The sequence below is a fragment of the Pseudopodoces humilis genome, chromosome 2 (assembly GCF_049639895.1).
Source record: "Pseudopodoces humilis isolate 2021_Gansu_Grassland_sample_001 chromosome 2, ASM4963989v1, whole genome shotgun sequence".
In the NCBI taxonomy this organism is placed as follows: Eukaryota; Metazoa; Chordata; class Aves; order Passeriformes; family Paridae; genus Pseudopodoces; species Pseudopodoces humilis.
In genome coordinates, this window is record NC_142201.1 from 29822434 (window position 1) to 29837098 (window position 14665).

Sequence of the window (14665 nt, forward strand, 5' to 3'; positions counted from 1 at the left end):
AGGTCATGCTGCCCAGCAGGGGAGGTGGCTCTGGCACATCAGTTCACACCAGGGTCATGAGAGGAAATATGGCCTTGGTGCTATGCTGAATGAGGTTCCTGAATTTTTCTTCTTTTCTGATGGATCACACATGATTGCCTCTGGGTGCTCTGAGGTTGGTTCACACATGTTCTACATTTTTGCATTTTCTGCTGGAAGTTCTAGTCCGTGTTTAGGTATTTTTCTGTTTGATATTTAGACAGCTGTATTCCAGAAGCCTATATTTATGTGTATGCATCTTTCACTGCTGTAATCTAGCAGGTACTATCTGAATGGCTGTGTAGTAATCCCTGGATGCAGAAGCTTTGTAGTAAATATATCCAGAATACTTTTCTTTCAAGTTTGCCTTATGTTGTCATTCAGACTTCCTCTATTGCTCTTTCAGCAGATTGAAGGCTAGTAGGGAGATGGTGTTTGGTGTACAGAGAAATGTCAAAATTTTAGGTGGTGAATTATAACCTGCTATAAGATCAGTCACATTTTTGATTTTGTTGGAAAAAAGTTGATCCAGAAATGACTGAAGGAGATTTAGTAGCTCCTTCTAGTTGTTCAGTGCAGAAATCTATCAGAGTGATAAAGACAGCTTATGCAGTCCAGCCCATTCAAAGATATGTTTCTACCCTGTTTAGTAAGGTAGAGGGATGGCAATTGCAATGTGGGAGTTGTCTGGAACAGGTAAGTAAATCTTAAGAGTGAAGTCCACATAAGCAATCAGTAGATATCCTGGGATCACTGCTAGACTCTAAAATCCCAGCAAATAAGTAATGGGGACATTACTGACAGCAATGGGGAGTTTAAAATGAAGCATTTTGTCATTCCTCACACTTCCCTTCTTTCAAATCAACCCCACTTCATTCAGAGTTCCAACTTTCCTTGACCTCTGCCTTTCCTCTTTGCTGGTTGTTCCCCTCTTTCTTCTCCTGTATTGCTCTGTACATGGAGCCTTAACTATATTCACCAGTGCAACACCTCCCATGTAACAGTCTCTACAGTTTCTTCTTCATTCCACATTGTATTTTTGTGTTCTCCTCAGCACTATATTTGACTGTCTACAGTTACCCATCCCCTTTGCTGCAAAGCTGCTATTGATTACTCTTAACTATGTGCAATCACTTCCTTTCATCTTCAGTGGGCTGTACATATTTTTTTCCATATGTATCTTTGGCGAGGTCATTCTGAATGCTGACTCTGTCCTGCAGTGTTGCCATCCCTCCCAGCTTGCCATCACCTGAAGATTTGGTAAGTGAGCTTTTTCCTGTGGGAGCTGAGGAGGGAGTGAGGCTGTCCAAGGCGCAAGATCACGAAGGGACCAGAGAGAGGGAAGTAGAACACCAAGAAGGTTTTCCTCTTGTGCTTCGTGCTCTGTCTCCTTGGTGAGCAGCTTGTCGTGAGGCTGGGCAGTACTTGCTCCCCTGCAGATGAGTGCATTTCCAGGTCCCTCGCTGTGCACTCTGCTGAGCAGTGCCTTACTGAGCCCAGCTCCAGCAGGCCAGGCTTTTAAGGTCCTAGGCCAGCCTGAAGTGATTTTTGAGTCAAGTTAGGTGGCACAAAGGTGTGCACTCCTGAACATTCCTGCCTTTCCAAAAGTCCACTGAGCTGTCCTTAACCATGTGCTCTAAGTTGTGGCAACTGGTTTCAGGAGTTACTGAAGCACTACAAAAAAATTTTCTCCTTTGCAGCTGAAACATGCTGCTTCTCAGTGTAATTGAGTGTCCCTCCTTGCTGTTTTTATGACTTGAGGATGGATAAGTACCAAATTTACTTTTCTAAACACACTCAGTACTTTGTATACTTTGTGATGAAATTCTTGATTTGTCTCTGCCTGACAGTGAGAAACGAACTTTCACCTCTTTTTCTTGCAAAAATATTTCTGTGCTTCTAATTGTTGTTACCACCTGTGTCTGCACTCCTGAATTTCTGCTGTGAGTTTTACAGTGGGATATTCAGAAACAGTTTCAGGCCAGAGATGGCCTTTGATTTCCATATTATTAACTTGTCCTGTTTCACAAGTGACATTTGAATTGCTTCAGGTAGTAAAAATTTCCACTTTGAAATGAACAAGAGCTCCTCTGTGCTTCTTGCAGGTATGACTGAGGAACCTAAGATAGATTCTCACCTGCAAATTACGCCTTATTTATCAGCCTTATTTAAGTTTCAAGGCCCAAATAGATGTTATTCTTGAAACCTGTGGGAGAAGGAAGCCTTTGCTGACTGAGAGCACAGCATGAGTTGTCTATGGCACAGTACTGCTTCAGTTTAACCTCAGCCATCTTGTTTACTTTCCCCAGCAGGATGGGGAGAGAATTGAAAGGGTAAAAGTGAGCAAAGCCTTGGCCTGAGATAAAGACAGTCTAATAGGTAAAGCAAAGCAGAACAAGGAATTCATTCACTGCTTTACAGCAGCAGGCAGGTGTTCAGCCATCTCCAGGAAAGCCAGGCTCTGTCACACCTAATTGTGACTTGGGAAGACAAACACCATCACTCTGAAGAGGTGTGGGTGTGTGTGTTCCTTTCTCCTCCCCATCTTTTACTGCAGAGCATGACAGCATATAGTGTGGGATATCCCTTTGGCACATTTCCACAGACACATCAGCTATCCCAGCTGTGTCACCTCCCAACTCCTTGTGCACCCCCAGCCCCCTCACTGGTGGGGTGGGAAACAGGTCTTGAGATTGTGCAAGCCGAGCTCAGCAATAGCTAAAATATCGCTGTGTTATCAACACTGTTTTGGTCACAGATCAAAAACACAGCACCATAAAAGCTGCTATGAAGACTATTAACTCTATCCCTGCCACTACCGGTCCAAATATTGATGCAGATCTGAGCAAAATTTGATACTTTGCAGCTTTACTCTGAGATGAAACAAGCTGGAAGTGCCATCACAATGCTTTTGTAATCGTTATCTTTTATTTGCATTGCAGGAGTGCATCCCCACCACTTGTATTTGGCTTAGTTGTTCCTTTCAGAGGGACATCCTAACTGGTTCCAGATAACTGAGAAGCCAGAGGAGCCAGCATCCCTTTGGTACTCTTTCCAAGGGCTAATAATTGTCTGTGGGATTTGACAACACACTGAACAACAGCTGTCTCCTTGATGACCCTCATATGCACTGGAGGGGCTATTGGACTCCCCTGCAGGCATCCCTCCTCCAGGCTGGACCAGCCCAGCTGCCCTTGCATCTCATCAGAGGCAAGTGATAATAGAGTTCTCACCACTTTGGAGGCCCTCTCTCTACTTTTTCCATGGCCTTCCTGTATTCTGAGGCTCCAAACTGAATACTCTGCCTTAGGGGCAGTCAACAATTGCCAAACAACTCATCCCTTCCCTCTGACTGCCAGCCAAACTTCTGTTAACACAGCCCAAACTGGGAACTTATCCAGATAAAACCCCATAAAAAATCCCACAAAACAGCAAAACACAGATATCTTGGGGTTTGTTTTTAGAGTCAAAGGTGTCTCCAAATCTGGTTCACATGCAGCTGTGCCAGCATAACAGAGACAGTACTGTGCTATAGTAGCCAAAGAGAAGGAGGATTACAAAGAGCTTGAGGAAATCAATGCTATGGTCAGGAATTGCAGCCTCATTTGTATCCCCAGACCCTAAGTTTCACTATGCTCCTTTCTTCCTAAGGAAGTAACTGCTTAGTACTTACAGTTTTGTGCCTGTAAATGTTTCCACATACCAAAACACTCCATGCAGTGCAAGCATGATCAGCTGCATACATTTTCAAATGCATGATTTGAGAAAAAAAGGGCAGATATTCAGAATATTTCTCAAAAGTGCCTCATTTGTGCTTTATGATAGCCAGTAAGGCAAGGCTGGAAAAAAAATACATCATCTGATCAAATAACATCTGTATGTAGCAGCAGTACTTGTTCCTCTTCTATCAAAGTGCTTTGGATTCATCAATTATCACACTCAGGCACTTAGTTACTCAAAATAAATAACTGAAATGTCTGTGATGATTTTAGTATAGAGTTGTTCAGGATGCCTATTCTGAAAAAATGGGGAAATATATTATCTAGTAAAAATGACAAGCTTATAATTTATGACCCTATTAGAGAAGATGTTATAAAATTCACTGTTGCATTTGAAAATTGTCGATATTGAGATGATTGACTTCCTTTGATTACAGCTGGCACCAGGCAATGTTACATTATAGCCCAAGGAAGCTTAGTATGGGCTTAATTAAAAAAAGGACAACTAAAAGCATTATTGATTGCAAATTTATTACATGGAACAGCAAATTCTAGACAACTGAGTCACATAATAGACAACCAGTGCAATGGGAAGTCTCTTTCCTTTATGTAAACCAAGTCATCGAGCTGGTAAATGAATCCATGAACTTCACATTCCACGGTATTCTGAAACAAATTAACACAGTATTATATTTTATGTTGAGATGCTGATCTAAATATGTCTTACTTCTGTACATCTAGTTATTTTCAAAGTTAGAAATTAAATAGCTTCAGATTCTAAAATCAGAAGATTTAGATATTTGAAAGTGTAGAAAAGCACACAAATCTGTTATTTGTACTCAAACATGAATTCTTTCTTCTCACACAGTTCTCCTTCTACCATGTTGTAAACCTGCTGACCTTATTTTAGAGTATGGAAGCATGACAAGGAAAACCATCCCTCTGTCAAGGGTGTGCACTCTAAGTCTCTGAGCATGAATAAACTCTACATTTTTGTCAAAACAACTCTTAGTGGCTGTAAAAAATGTGTGTATCTAGGTTTGTAATGCTTCTCAGTATCTTTTTTTTTGTCATGAGGCTCAGCGTTAGTGAAAAGGCAGAAGAAATTCCTGACACTTTTGGTTGCCTACTTACCACTGCCTTCAATAGTTCTTCCATTTCGAGGCTGAAAAACATAATTAGATGGTTGTAAAGAAGCAATGGATTACAGACTTATAAGCACACCAAAATACATCCCCATCATGCAGACAGGCTACTGTGTAAAACTGCAGTGAGATTTTCTTTAAAACGTAAATACCAGGGGAATCCATGCAGGATGGGTTATGCCTTTGAATATGAAAAATTTTCATTCAGCCTCTGCCAAAAAGCTAAACATTCTGGCTTTAAATATTCTCATTCAGGATTCAGGTCTAAATTAATAGGGGTAGTATAGGCACATGTCTAAGAAAGAGCATGTAAATACCATCACTGAAACAACCTAGATGGACACACTTGAAATAAAAAATAACTTGAAATTAAGCATAAATGACAGCTGAATTGGTGCTCTGGTTACCTGATGTAACCTACTTTACAGTATTTTTAATTCTTTTTTTTTTTCAAATGTGTTAAAGATATTCCTAAAAATGAGTTTGGTGTTAATCTGAGTGTGTCTAAACCAGCACACTGGGCGTTAGACCATGTCATAGCTCAGCAAGCCAGTGGGTGAAAAATGTGAGAGAAATTATGACAATTTTGCTTTGGCTTTTCACTGTTATACCATGTAACTTGGCTTCCTGGGCAGACCTCCCATACCAGGTGGACACTCAGGAACATGTTTGATCTAATTTATTTGGCACCACTACACCTTGACAGTCTCAGAGATACAAGCCACATGGATGATTTGGTTCAAGATAAAACATTTGCAGAGGCATATCTTCAAACAAAAAGAAGTGTTTAATCCACTGGTACTCTAGATCTCATTATCTTGTCATCTTTTAGTCAAACCAGAGCTTTTTGAGCAAATGGCTCCCTAATCTTTCAAGTAAGGGATATTTGGCCTCTATTCTAAACAACTGCAGCAAGAATTTGTGAAACAGCTGCCCATCTGTGAACATATAACAATGTCTGAGATTCAGAATCTTTAAAATTAAGAGATTTAGATACCCTGAAAAGGAAGAAAGGCCGCCCCAGAGTTCCATGACTGTCCTATAAAATCAAACACAAACAGTAACAAAAGACTTTAAACTCACTTCCATAGATCTGTTGCCAAATTTTACCATTCTATCAGAATATCGGAAATTTGGGGCCTTTTTCAGCAGCATGCAAACAAGATGTTGATAGTCCCCAATGCCCATTCATCTGGAATGTTGATTTTTTAATAATTAATGCCTGAAGGACATTGTGTCTAGTGTAAATAAACTAATTACCATAATTAAAGATTCACAGGGTTTAGAAGACATATAAAAGAAAGCTTTACATGTAGGGTCTAAGCTGGGTCAGCACAGATCACTTCCCAACCACTGGAAAAACCCAAGCTGACTGTAAAAGAAACAAGGAAAGGGACATACTTCCCTATCCACTGCTACTGCCACTGCTTGTCTTCATATTTACATACCTTCTTTGTAAACTTTGCAGAAGCAATCTGTGATTCCTGCAAGTGGACACTGTAAGTTAATCAAGTTGCCGGCATGTTTTGGTTTGTTACAGTGACCCTCTGTTACTGATGAGGTTGGTACAGTCCATGTGAGAAGAGAGAAAACCTTACACTGATCACAGACAGATGTAAGAACAGCAGCAAACTGATCTTTTTAAGACTGATGGGAAGCCTTGCCTGGAAGCTACTCTGTTCATTACCATCATTCAACAGGCTTCCCTGCTGTACAGCAAAGTGCAGCCGTGCTCTGGGGGGTGAAGCAGAGCTCAGCCTGGGGCTCCACTCCTCAGGCTTGAATTGTACTGAGAGCTTTTACCTTGTTAAAATCGGGCTGCTCTTCACCTTTCAGACTGCCCTTGGTTCTAACTCAGGAAAGATTGCTGGGTTTAAGCCTTTCTCTGCACTCTTTATTCTTCAGAAAATTGCTTGTTTTTCTACTCAGCCTTACTTCAAGGAATAGAAATTTTCCCCATGACTTTATGTGAGCAGACTAAGTTTAACATGTGATGCGGCCCTGGACCTGCAGCCTGGTTTGGAAGCCCTCCTGCACATAACACAGCTGCCAGGCTGTATGCTCCCAGGCAGCCAGGAATGGGACTGCTGTGTGCCACAGCCACAGCTGTAACAGTGAGTGGGTTTAGTTACCTGGAGTGGGCTTGAAAAACAAACACATGTAATGGGAAAGAATGTGAAGATGGGGTGAGAACACAGGAAAGCATGCGGATGGGATACTGCAGAGAAGGAATTTTAAAAGACAAAATACACAAGCAAGAAATAGGCAATACTGGCTCAGGGTATGAGAAGAGGATTTCTGTGGTTCAAGCTGCAAGACAACAATTTATAGAGCAACTGACATCACCTTTCAGGGCTATGAAATACTAGGGAAGACAAAAATGCTTGCTCAACCAAGGAGGAGACTACTACAGAGAGACAATATGAATGCTTCCTTTGTTCTGATATTATTATATCTGATTATTACACACCAAGCAAAGATAGACATTGGCTCATGACTCAGCCTGCAGTTTTAACTATCCTAATTATTTATAACTGGTGAGAGATTAGTGTGTGGAGGAAATATGGTAAAAACTGAGCTTCTAAATATCTTTGGGGTGGAAATTTCAAACACACAGTGAAGTGATTGGACATTGATGTTAAATATTCTTAGTTCTCACAAAATATTTTAAATTCCCCAAGTGGGTGTCAAGTCCCCCATTCAAGCTGGAATTGCCATGGACTTTGCCTTTCACAGTGGTGAGGCCTCATTCCTTCTCTTAAACCACTATCTACCTTCTCTGTAGGATCTGTAACTCTGACTCAATGTGGGGTTTTTTTATTCACAGAAATATAGGATCATGTAGAAAGTTAAATTCAGCTGATATCGTCAGAATTTCCTAACCGTATCATTTGGCTCACGACATACAGATTCATATTTGTAGTTGTCGCTCTATTAGGAACGGCGAGGAGAGCGACATAGACTCTCTAAGGAGTCAGAACAGGAGAATATCTTGTAGTTTATTACTTCAGGTCTGTTTTATAGACTGGTTCATGGAAAGTACAGAAAGGAAACTCTTATTGGTTAGCAAACCACTACATCAGCATCATTGGTCAGTGGTGCACAACACCCTCTGACTTTCTCTTGCAAAGAAAACAAGGGACAGACAAACAGCACCTGGCACGGCTGTTTTCTGTCTCTGAGGATTGTTTTGATTCCTCCTTAAAACCTCCCAGGCTACTTTCTCAGGCTGGACTTGAGAAAGCTATGCAGCCTGCAGTTTCTGCAGGCTCCCTGCAGCCTGCTCCAGAGCTAGCATCCACATGTAGTATCTTTTCAAGATTCCTTGTGGGCTAAGAAAGTAGGACTTCATGTAATATGAGATTTGATCACCTGGATAAAACTTCACATAGTTCCTTTTCCATATTTCACATATTTATTTTATCTGCTTCTTTACTCAGACCACACCTAGAAATCATATTGCAGATGTGAAGCTCATATTTTTGAAAGGATATTGTATGAGATTCAGCTTCCAATCCTGAGGACACAATTTTTGCAAGGTTAGTAGCTGAAATAGTAACCAGGAATAGGACTCTGTTCAAAGTTGCCAGATGATTCTGTATGTTCCCTCATTGGCTAAGCTGTGGAAGCATAAGAGTCAATAGTGAACTCAAAAACATTTATTAAACATTTACAACTGAACTGCTAGAAGTTTTTTTATACAATCAGCTTCAGTATTGTAGAGTTTTGTGGCTGCTTTGGGAAAGCATGCTTGGAATTATAATAAGCTAAGGACACTGGCAAGAAGAGATATTGAAATGTATTCCAAAATACTCTCTAATATTGTCTTGAAGGATCTACTCCTGTTTTGAAACAACAGAGGACTCGGCCTCCACAAATAAATTGGCCTTTTCAGCATGTACCCAGGGACTGAGTGAATTTTATGGAAAAGGTTCTTAATGAAATGGTGATAACAAAAAAGTAGTATAAAGCAGAACTGACATTGAGGTGGGTCCTCATATGACTGCACCAACAAAGAAGAGCTCAATAACTCCTCAACTTAATCTCTTTACTCTGAGTCAAGAACACAAAAAAAACCCCAAAAACCAAATGAAAATAGAGTATTGAAACCAGTAAAGCAACTCATACACCTCTGTGTTCAGCATAATCTAAAGTATGCTATTGATCCAATGTTATGTATATTTTTAGTGTATTTAACCCTGTGTTATTAAAAACTGAGGGTCAGGTTAAAATACTGACTGACTGTAAGTGAATGTTTTGGTTCTTGAGCTCTGAATTGGGGAAAAGCAGGAGTTTCATATAAATAATTTAAAGTAACTAAGAATTATGTGCAAATTACTAACAAGAAGAAAATCTTTTATATACCCTCCTACATCTCTTAAACCATTACAGTATTAGATTATACATTATTATTTGGAGAGAAATATCAGGAAGTTGGTCATGGAGTGGTTGCTTTCTAAGTTTAAGAAGGTGGTACTTTGAAACAAAACAATCAATTACACCTTACCTCATTTTTATGCATGCTGTTGAATATGGAATAACAGAGATCCAAAACAGTGCTGGAGATCTGAAAAAAAAAACCCAACCAAACAATACTTAAATAAATTTACTGGGGGAACATGATGTGCATGGTTTGATAGAAAACAGACTTGATTCTGATCCCAGATCAATTAATATTGAACACAATTCACTAAAAACACTCAGAGCAGGGGAAAACTTACTGATGCTGTTATAAGCTGAAGAATTACTTGTTTGAAGAGAATACACACAATACAACAGTTGTCAATACAGTCTTATGCTATAGAGATCGAAATCAACCTCTTATACTTAAAATATTTTTTTTCTGCTTATTGTTCTAGAGATAGCTTTGTTTTGAGGCATGTTTAATCTATGCTCATTTCCACCTGCATGCCTTTCAGTCAATCAATCCTATAATCTTTATCATACAGTGAAATACACTCTCCCGTGCTCATTGCCACAGGACAAGGATTTGCTTATGCATGCAATCACATTAGATGATAACTACAGCTTCAAAGGAAGTGAGGGGTAAGACGCCTGAGAAGCAGGCTCCGGGAACTGTTTTCTGTAAGGTTTGGTTCACAAAACTGTAACATTTCAGAAAGAAAAAAATCCACACAAAATGTTCAAAATTTCTAAGTACTGCCTGATTCTGCAAATGTTTTCTCACTGCTTCGAAAAATATCTTTGGGTTCGATATTAAATGCAGTGCAGCTGATCTTTCACATACTGATTTTTTCTTTTAAAGTGTTTGTAAGCCTTGGGCCAGCAGAAATGATCTGTGGAAACTTCCCCTTGCTCCACTCTCCTCTGAGCACCCCAGAAAAAAACCCATCCACTGACCAAACACCGAAACAGGACCAAACAGGATCTTTAAATCCTGCAGAACTGTCCGGCACTTCTTGCTTCAGTGTTAGCTACTCCTGCCATGACAAGAAAGGAAAAAAAGTGCTTTTCTTTAGGTCTGCATTAGCTTCACAAGGAGGAGAGCACATACACTAACAAACTTGCTCTGCTCTCCGGAGCTGCTGGCTCTCTGGCAAAGGCTCTGCCACCTGCAGACACCGATGCTCCAGGTTATACAGGACAAATAGTATGTCTGGAAGAGAGAGTCTCAGCAGATCAAACACATTACATGAGTCAGGTTACCTGGGGTTGATCGGACATTTCCATCCACTGACTGAAACACAGTGCCAGCTGCTTCAAAAAGTAAAGAATAGATATTAACAGTGTGTCTATCATGCCTTCGTCCCTGTGTTCTTGCTCGGGAAGTCGGGACTGGTTTGTTACTAGCCTGTCGGTCTTTTGCTGACCGGGGTGTCCTATTCTGCATCCTGCTGCTCTCCGCAGCCCTGCCCATACCTGTTCCACCTGCCGCTGCGGGCGGCAAAGGGCGCCAGCCTCCCTCTTCTCTGTACCAACCCCCCCGGGTATTGAATAAGGTATTGCCAGCCGGTTTGCTGCCTTATTTCCCTGCCACAGCCGAGCCTCGTTTCCTACCTGCCCCGTCTCCGCCCTTCCTCTCCACCTCGCATGGCTGCCAGACAAGGACAGTGACAGACGTACCTGGTTTGGGGGCAGCTCCGCACCGTCCCGGTGGCGCGAGAAAGGCTGCGGGAAGCCTGCGGGACGGGACACGGGTGTGTTGGGACGCCGCGGAGCCCAGCCAGGACGTGGCTCCTCTAGAGGAGCCGATCCTTTCCGTTCTCTCGCGTTCCCCCCGCCACCCGGTGCCGGGACGTACCTGAGCCCCGCGGGAGGGCGCAGAGGCAGCAGGCGGCCAGCAGCCAGGGCAGGGCGGGCGGCGGCGAGGGCATGGCCGGCCGGAGACGGGGTGGCGGACGGGCGAGCGGACGGGCGCCTTTATCGCCCCGCCGAGCCCCATATGTAGCCGCCGAGCCAATGGGCGCCGGGGCGGTCCCGAGCACCGCTCCCACTGTCGCTCCCGGGGTCGCTCCCGCTGCCCGACGAGCGCTGCCGCCCCCGCCGCGACGAGAAACCCCCACCCCAGCATTAGGGGTTCTCCACCCCCTAGAACCCTCCATCAAAGCTGCTTCTCTAGAAGAGGTGACCGAGAGGAAAGAGTGAGAGATGAGAAGAACATGCTGTGCCTGATCAAGTGATGGAGCAACAGAAAATTCCTATTTGTAGTAGGGCTTGCTGAGTGTTTGGAAATTATTTCTCCTCATAGCAGCTTGGGAAATAGTGTTTACCATCTAATTAGAAGGGTTGTGAACTTTCCTATTGAACAAATCCCATTTTACTACATTTACCTTCACACGAAATAAAGAAAGGCATCGACCTCTTAATTCATTTCATAGTGGCTATGGATGTAAAAAAGATACAGGTTTGCTCTCAACAGAAAGTGATTCTCGTTTCTTCCTGATTTAATCATTGGGTTTGACTTCAGAAAACTCTTCTTGGCTTTCTCTGTGCAAGTTCTAAGAGCGGTGCTTTCTAATCAGATCACAGACTTAGAAAGGCAGTCCTTCCGAACTCTTTTATTTAATAGACTTTGGGCCTGTTGAAGCAAATATATTCACTTGTCCAACTTCTAACACAGCAGGGTTGGAACTACATGATCCCTTCCAACCCTAACTATTCTATGATTCTATATATTTGTCGTGCTTGGGAGGCAATGGCTCCAGTGTGGGCTATGAGACATATAAAGGCTGCAGAAGGCATTATTGTCACAGCATCCCACCTCATCTCATAATGTCCCTCAATGGCTGTGCTGCACGCTAAAAGGATGATGGCAGGACTGTTCCTGGTGGGAGCATCTCAGAACAGTCAGGGAGGAGACATACCTGCTTTCTCACAAAGAAAAGGGGAGCCAGACTTCATCCACTTTGTCAGCTACACAGATGTGTGTCTTGAACTCGTAAAGAGGCACTGGAGCAGCCAGGTGACCCCAGCACCATTAGTTCACCCTTTGTTCCTTCCCCTGGGAAAAATGGCTGTCTTTGCCTCATCACAGTCTTTTGGGGGCAATAATCTGAGTGGGGTGATGTCAGGAGAGGTCAGACACTGCTGGAGCAGACACTCAGTTGTCAGATTCTCACTGTCTTAAGTGGAATGGGAGTTTCAAGACAGGATAGAATTCAAAGAGGTTAGTCCCTCTGACTATATAATTTTTATCCTCTGTGGGAGCTAAAGCAGATTGTAGCAAGTTTTGTGATGATGGTTTCTCACAGCAAATCCACCCAGGCTTTCATTAACAAGAAGATGCAGCGTTCCAGGAAGCCCATAGCTCCTTTTTGCAGAGGCCCTGCTTTCTACCCAAGCCCATGAAATCCTGGAGTGAAAGGACTCTCTGTGCTTGTTAAATTTGCTCATAAAAGGAGGATGGTGTTTTATTTTTGATGGCAGCGAGAAGCAAGTTTGTGTTTGGTGTAATTTAAGCCAATGTAGTCGCAGAAATGTGAAAGCAGAGCCCCACTAAGTGTGAGTTGGGTTCATCAGAGGTAGACAGTAAAATGAGAGAAGGTAAAGATACTCTGAAAGATTGCATATTTCATATTAACTATCTTCTTTCTGTCTTTCAACACTTTAACCAAACTGAAAATAATTGTTCACCAGCAGTGTTTCCCTCACCCTGCTTATCACAGATCTTGCATCTAAATCACTCCCATGCTGCAGAAACATAGGATCTTAGGGAGCCATTATAGATTCACTACTCAGTCTCATATTTACATATGAGATACCAATCCTTTTAAGTCCTGATCATTTTCTATCTTTTAACAAGAGAATATTATTAAATTATGACCAGATTGCTAGTGATTGTTCACTATAATAGGAGTGGTTCTCTGGATTTCCCTATTTGGAGAGAAAAGCTGAGTCTTCTGCTTTCTGCCTGTTATATGGTAGCCTCTTTCAACTTTTTTAAACACATTTGAGTTTAGGAGTGGGATTTTTTTTTTTAATTATTTTTTTTGGTAATAGCATGTGATCATGTTGGGTAGGTAAAATCTACTTCTACCTTATATAAAACACTGGATGCTTTCCTTCGTCTGTCTCATGCACAATAAACATCTGCTGCTTTATTTCACCCTTTACCAGGGAGTACCCTAAGTGTACTCTGTGCCTTCTTTCAGCAAATTTTGCCTACAGTGAAGCCCATGGAGCTATTCATTTACATCAAGTGAGGCTTAATACTTGAAGATGAGAAAAAATTAACTCATGCAAGTTCCACTAAAAATATCACAACTTATGTCCTAACTGAAAATAGTATTTTATCACAGCTGTGCAGTATGAGAGAAGAATGGGGAAAGTGTTGAAAACTAAAATTTCAAATCTATGAAGGTGTTATACTGTGAACACATTCAGCTTCCTTAAATCAGAACTTCCTTTGCTGCTGGATGTTTCATTTCAAAAGTGTTAGCTGCCAACTGATATATCAATACCAAGCCACATTAATGAGCCATACTTTTACTGCATAAATAAAATTTCTGTTTAAAGTCCTAGGCTCTTTGCATGAAGAGAGAAAAGCAGGACACTTTCAGTGTCCTCAGTGATTCACAAGGAAGTTAAAAATGAAGATTTAGTGGGGGGTCGATGAGAAACAAGAAGATTTTTTTATTGTGAGTAAGGAGACTTGGCATATATATAGCAACAGCAATATTATGACACCCATAATTCTAGAATAAAGTATGCCATGATTGATAAATGAATAAGAGGAAAATTTGGCGTCAATGGGCAAAAAAGGGTGAAGGGCTGGTTTCCTCTTTGTAAATGATTTCTGCTATGAAATCAGTAGTTATTGAAGGCATCAAGGACAAAGTGCAAAATGTCACCATTGAGCAGTTCCTGAGTGCATCTCAATTCATCCAAGCTGATTCTGCTTGCTCATGCCTCTCCCAGCTCAGCAGTACTTCATACAAAGCCTTATCCTGCTCTGAGGGCTTTCAATACCTCACCCATGACCTGTTTGGAAGGATGAGGAAAGCTGCAGAAAATGGAGGGTACTCATTAGGCAAACCTGCCTCAGAGCCTGCAGACATCTCCCATTACTCATCTTCTATTACACATGACAGTGCCTACTTATGTTGAATACAAGGCTGTTTGATGTGGTTTTAGTTAATATTCATTTACCTTTCCAGCACAAACAAGTGGTCCAAACAGTGGGAGCTTGTCTCATTTTTGTTTTTACTTGGGCAAGGCTCTACTTGGCACTCAGAGCTGCATGCCCAAACATCACTTTACCAGCACATATCGCACTTTTGTAAAATTGACATCTGCTATAGGAGCTGCTTTGGTTGTCAGAAT

The 14665-nt window shown here is 41.8% G+C and overlaps 1 protein-coding gene across 7 annotated transcripts; it reads right to left on the minus strand.

The window, feature by feature from the left end:
- Positions 1 to 4249: 4249 nt before the first annotated feature.
- Positions 4250 to 11343, minus strand: NMS (neuromedin S). Of its 7 annotated transcripts, none has more exons than XM_088051659.1 (8): positions 11145 to 11343; positions 10967 to 11022; positions 10550 to 10597; positions 9390 to 9449; positions 6331 to 6366; positions 5880 to 5921; positions 4872 to 4902; positions 4250 to 4403 (listed from the first exon to the last, which is right to left on the minus strand). In XM_088051659.1, exons 1-8 carry the CDS (start codon positions 11215 to 11217, stop codon positions 4387 to 4389), a joined length of 363 nt encoding a protein of 120 aa, XP_087907785.1. In that variant the 5' UTR covers positions 11218 to 11343; the 3' UTR covers positions 4250 to 4386. The 7 variants fall into 7 exon arrangements, with proteins under 7 accessions (XP_087907785.1, XP_087907784.1, XP_087907790.1 ...); XM_088051658.1 differs by having other exon boundaries at positions 10550 to 10600; XM_088051664.1 differs by lacking the exon at positions 10550 to 10597.
- Positions 11344 to 14665: the final 3322 nt, after the last annotated feature.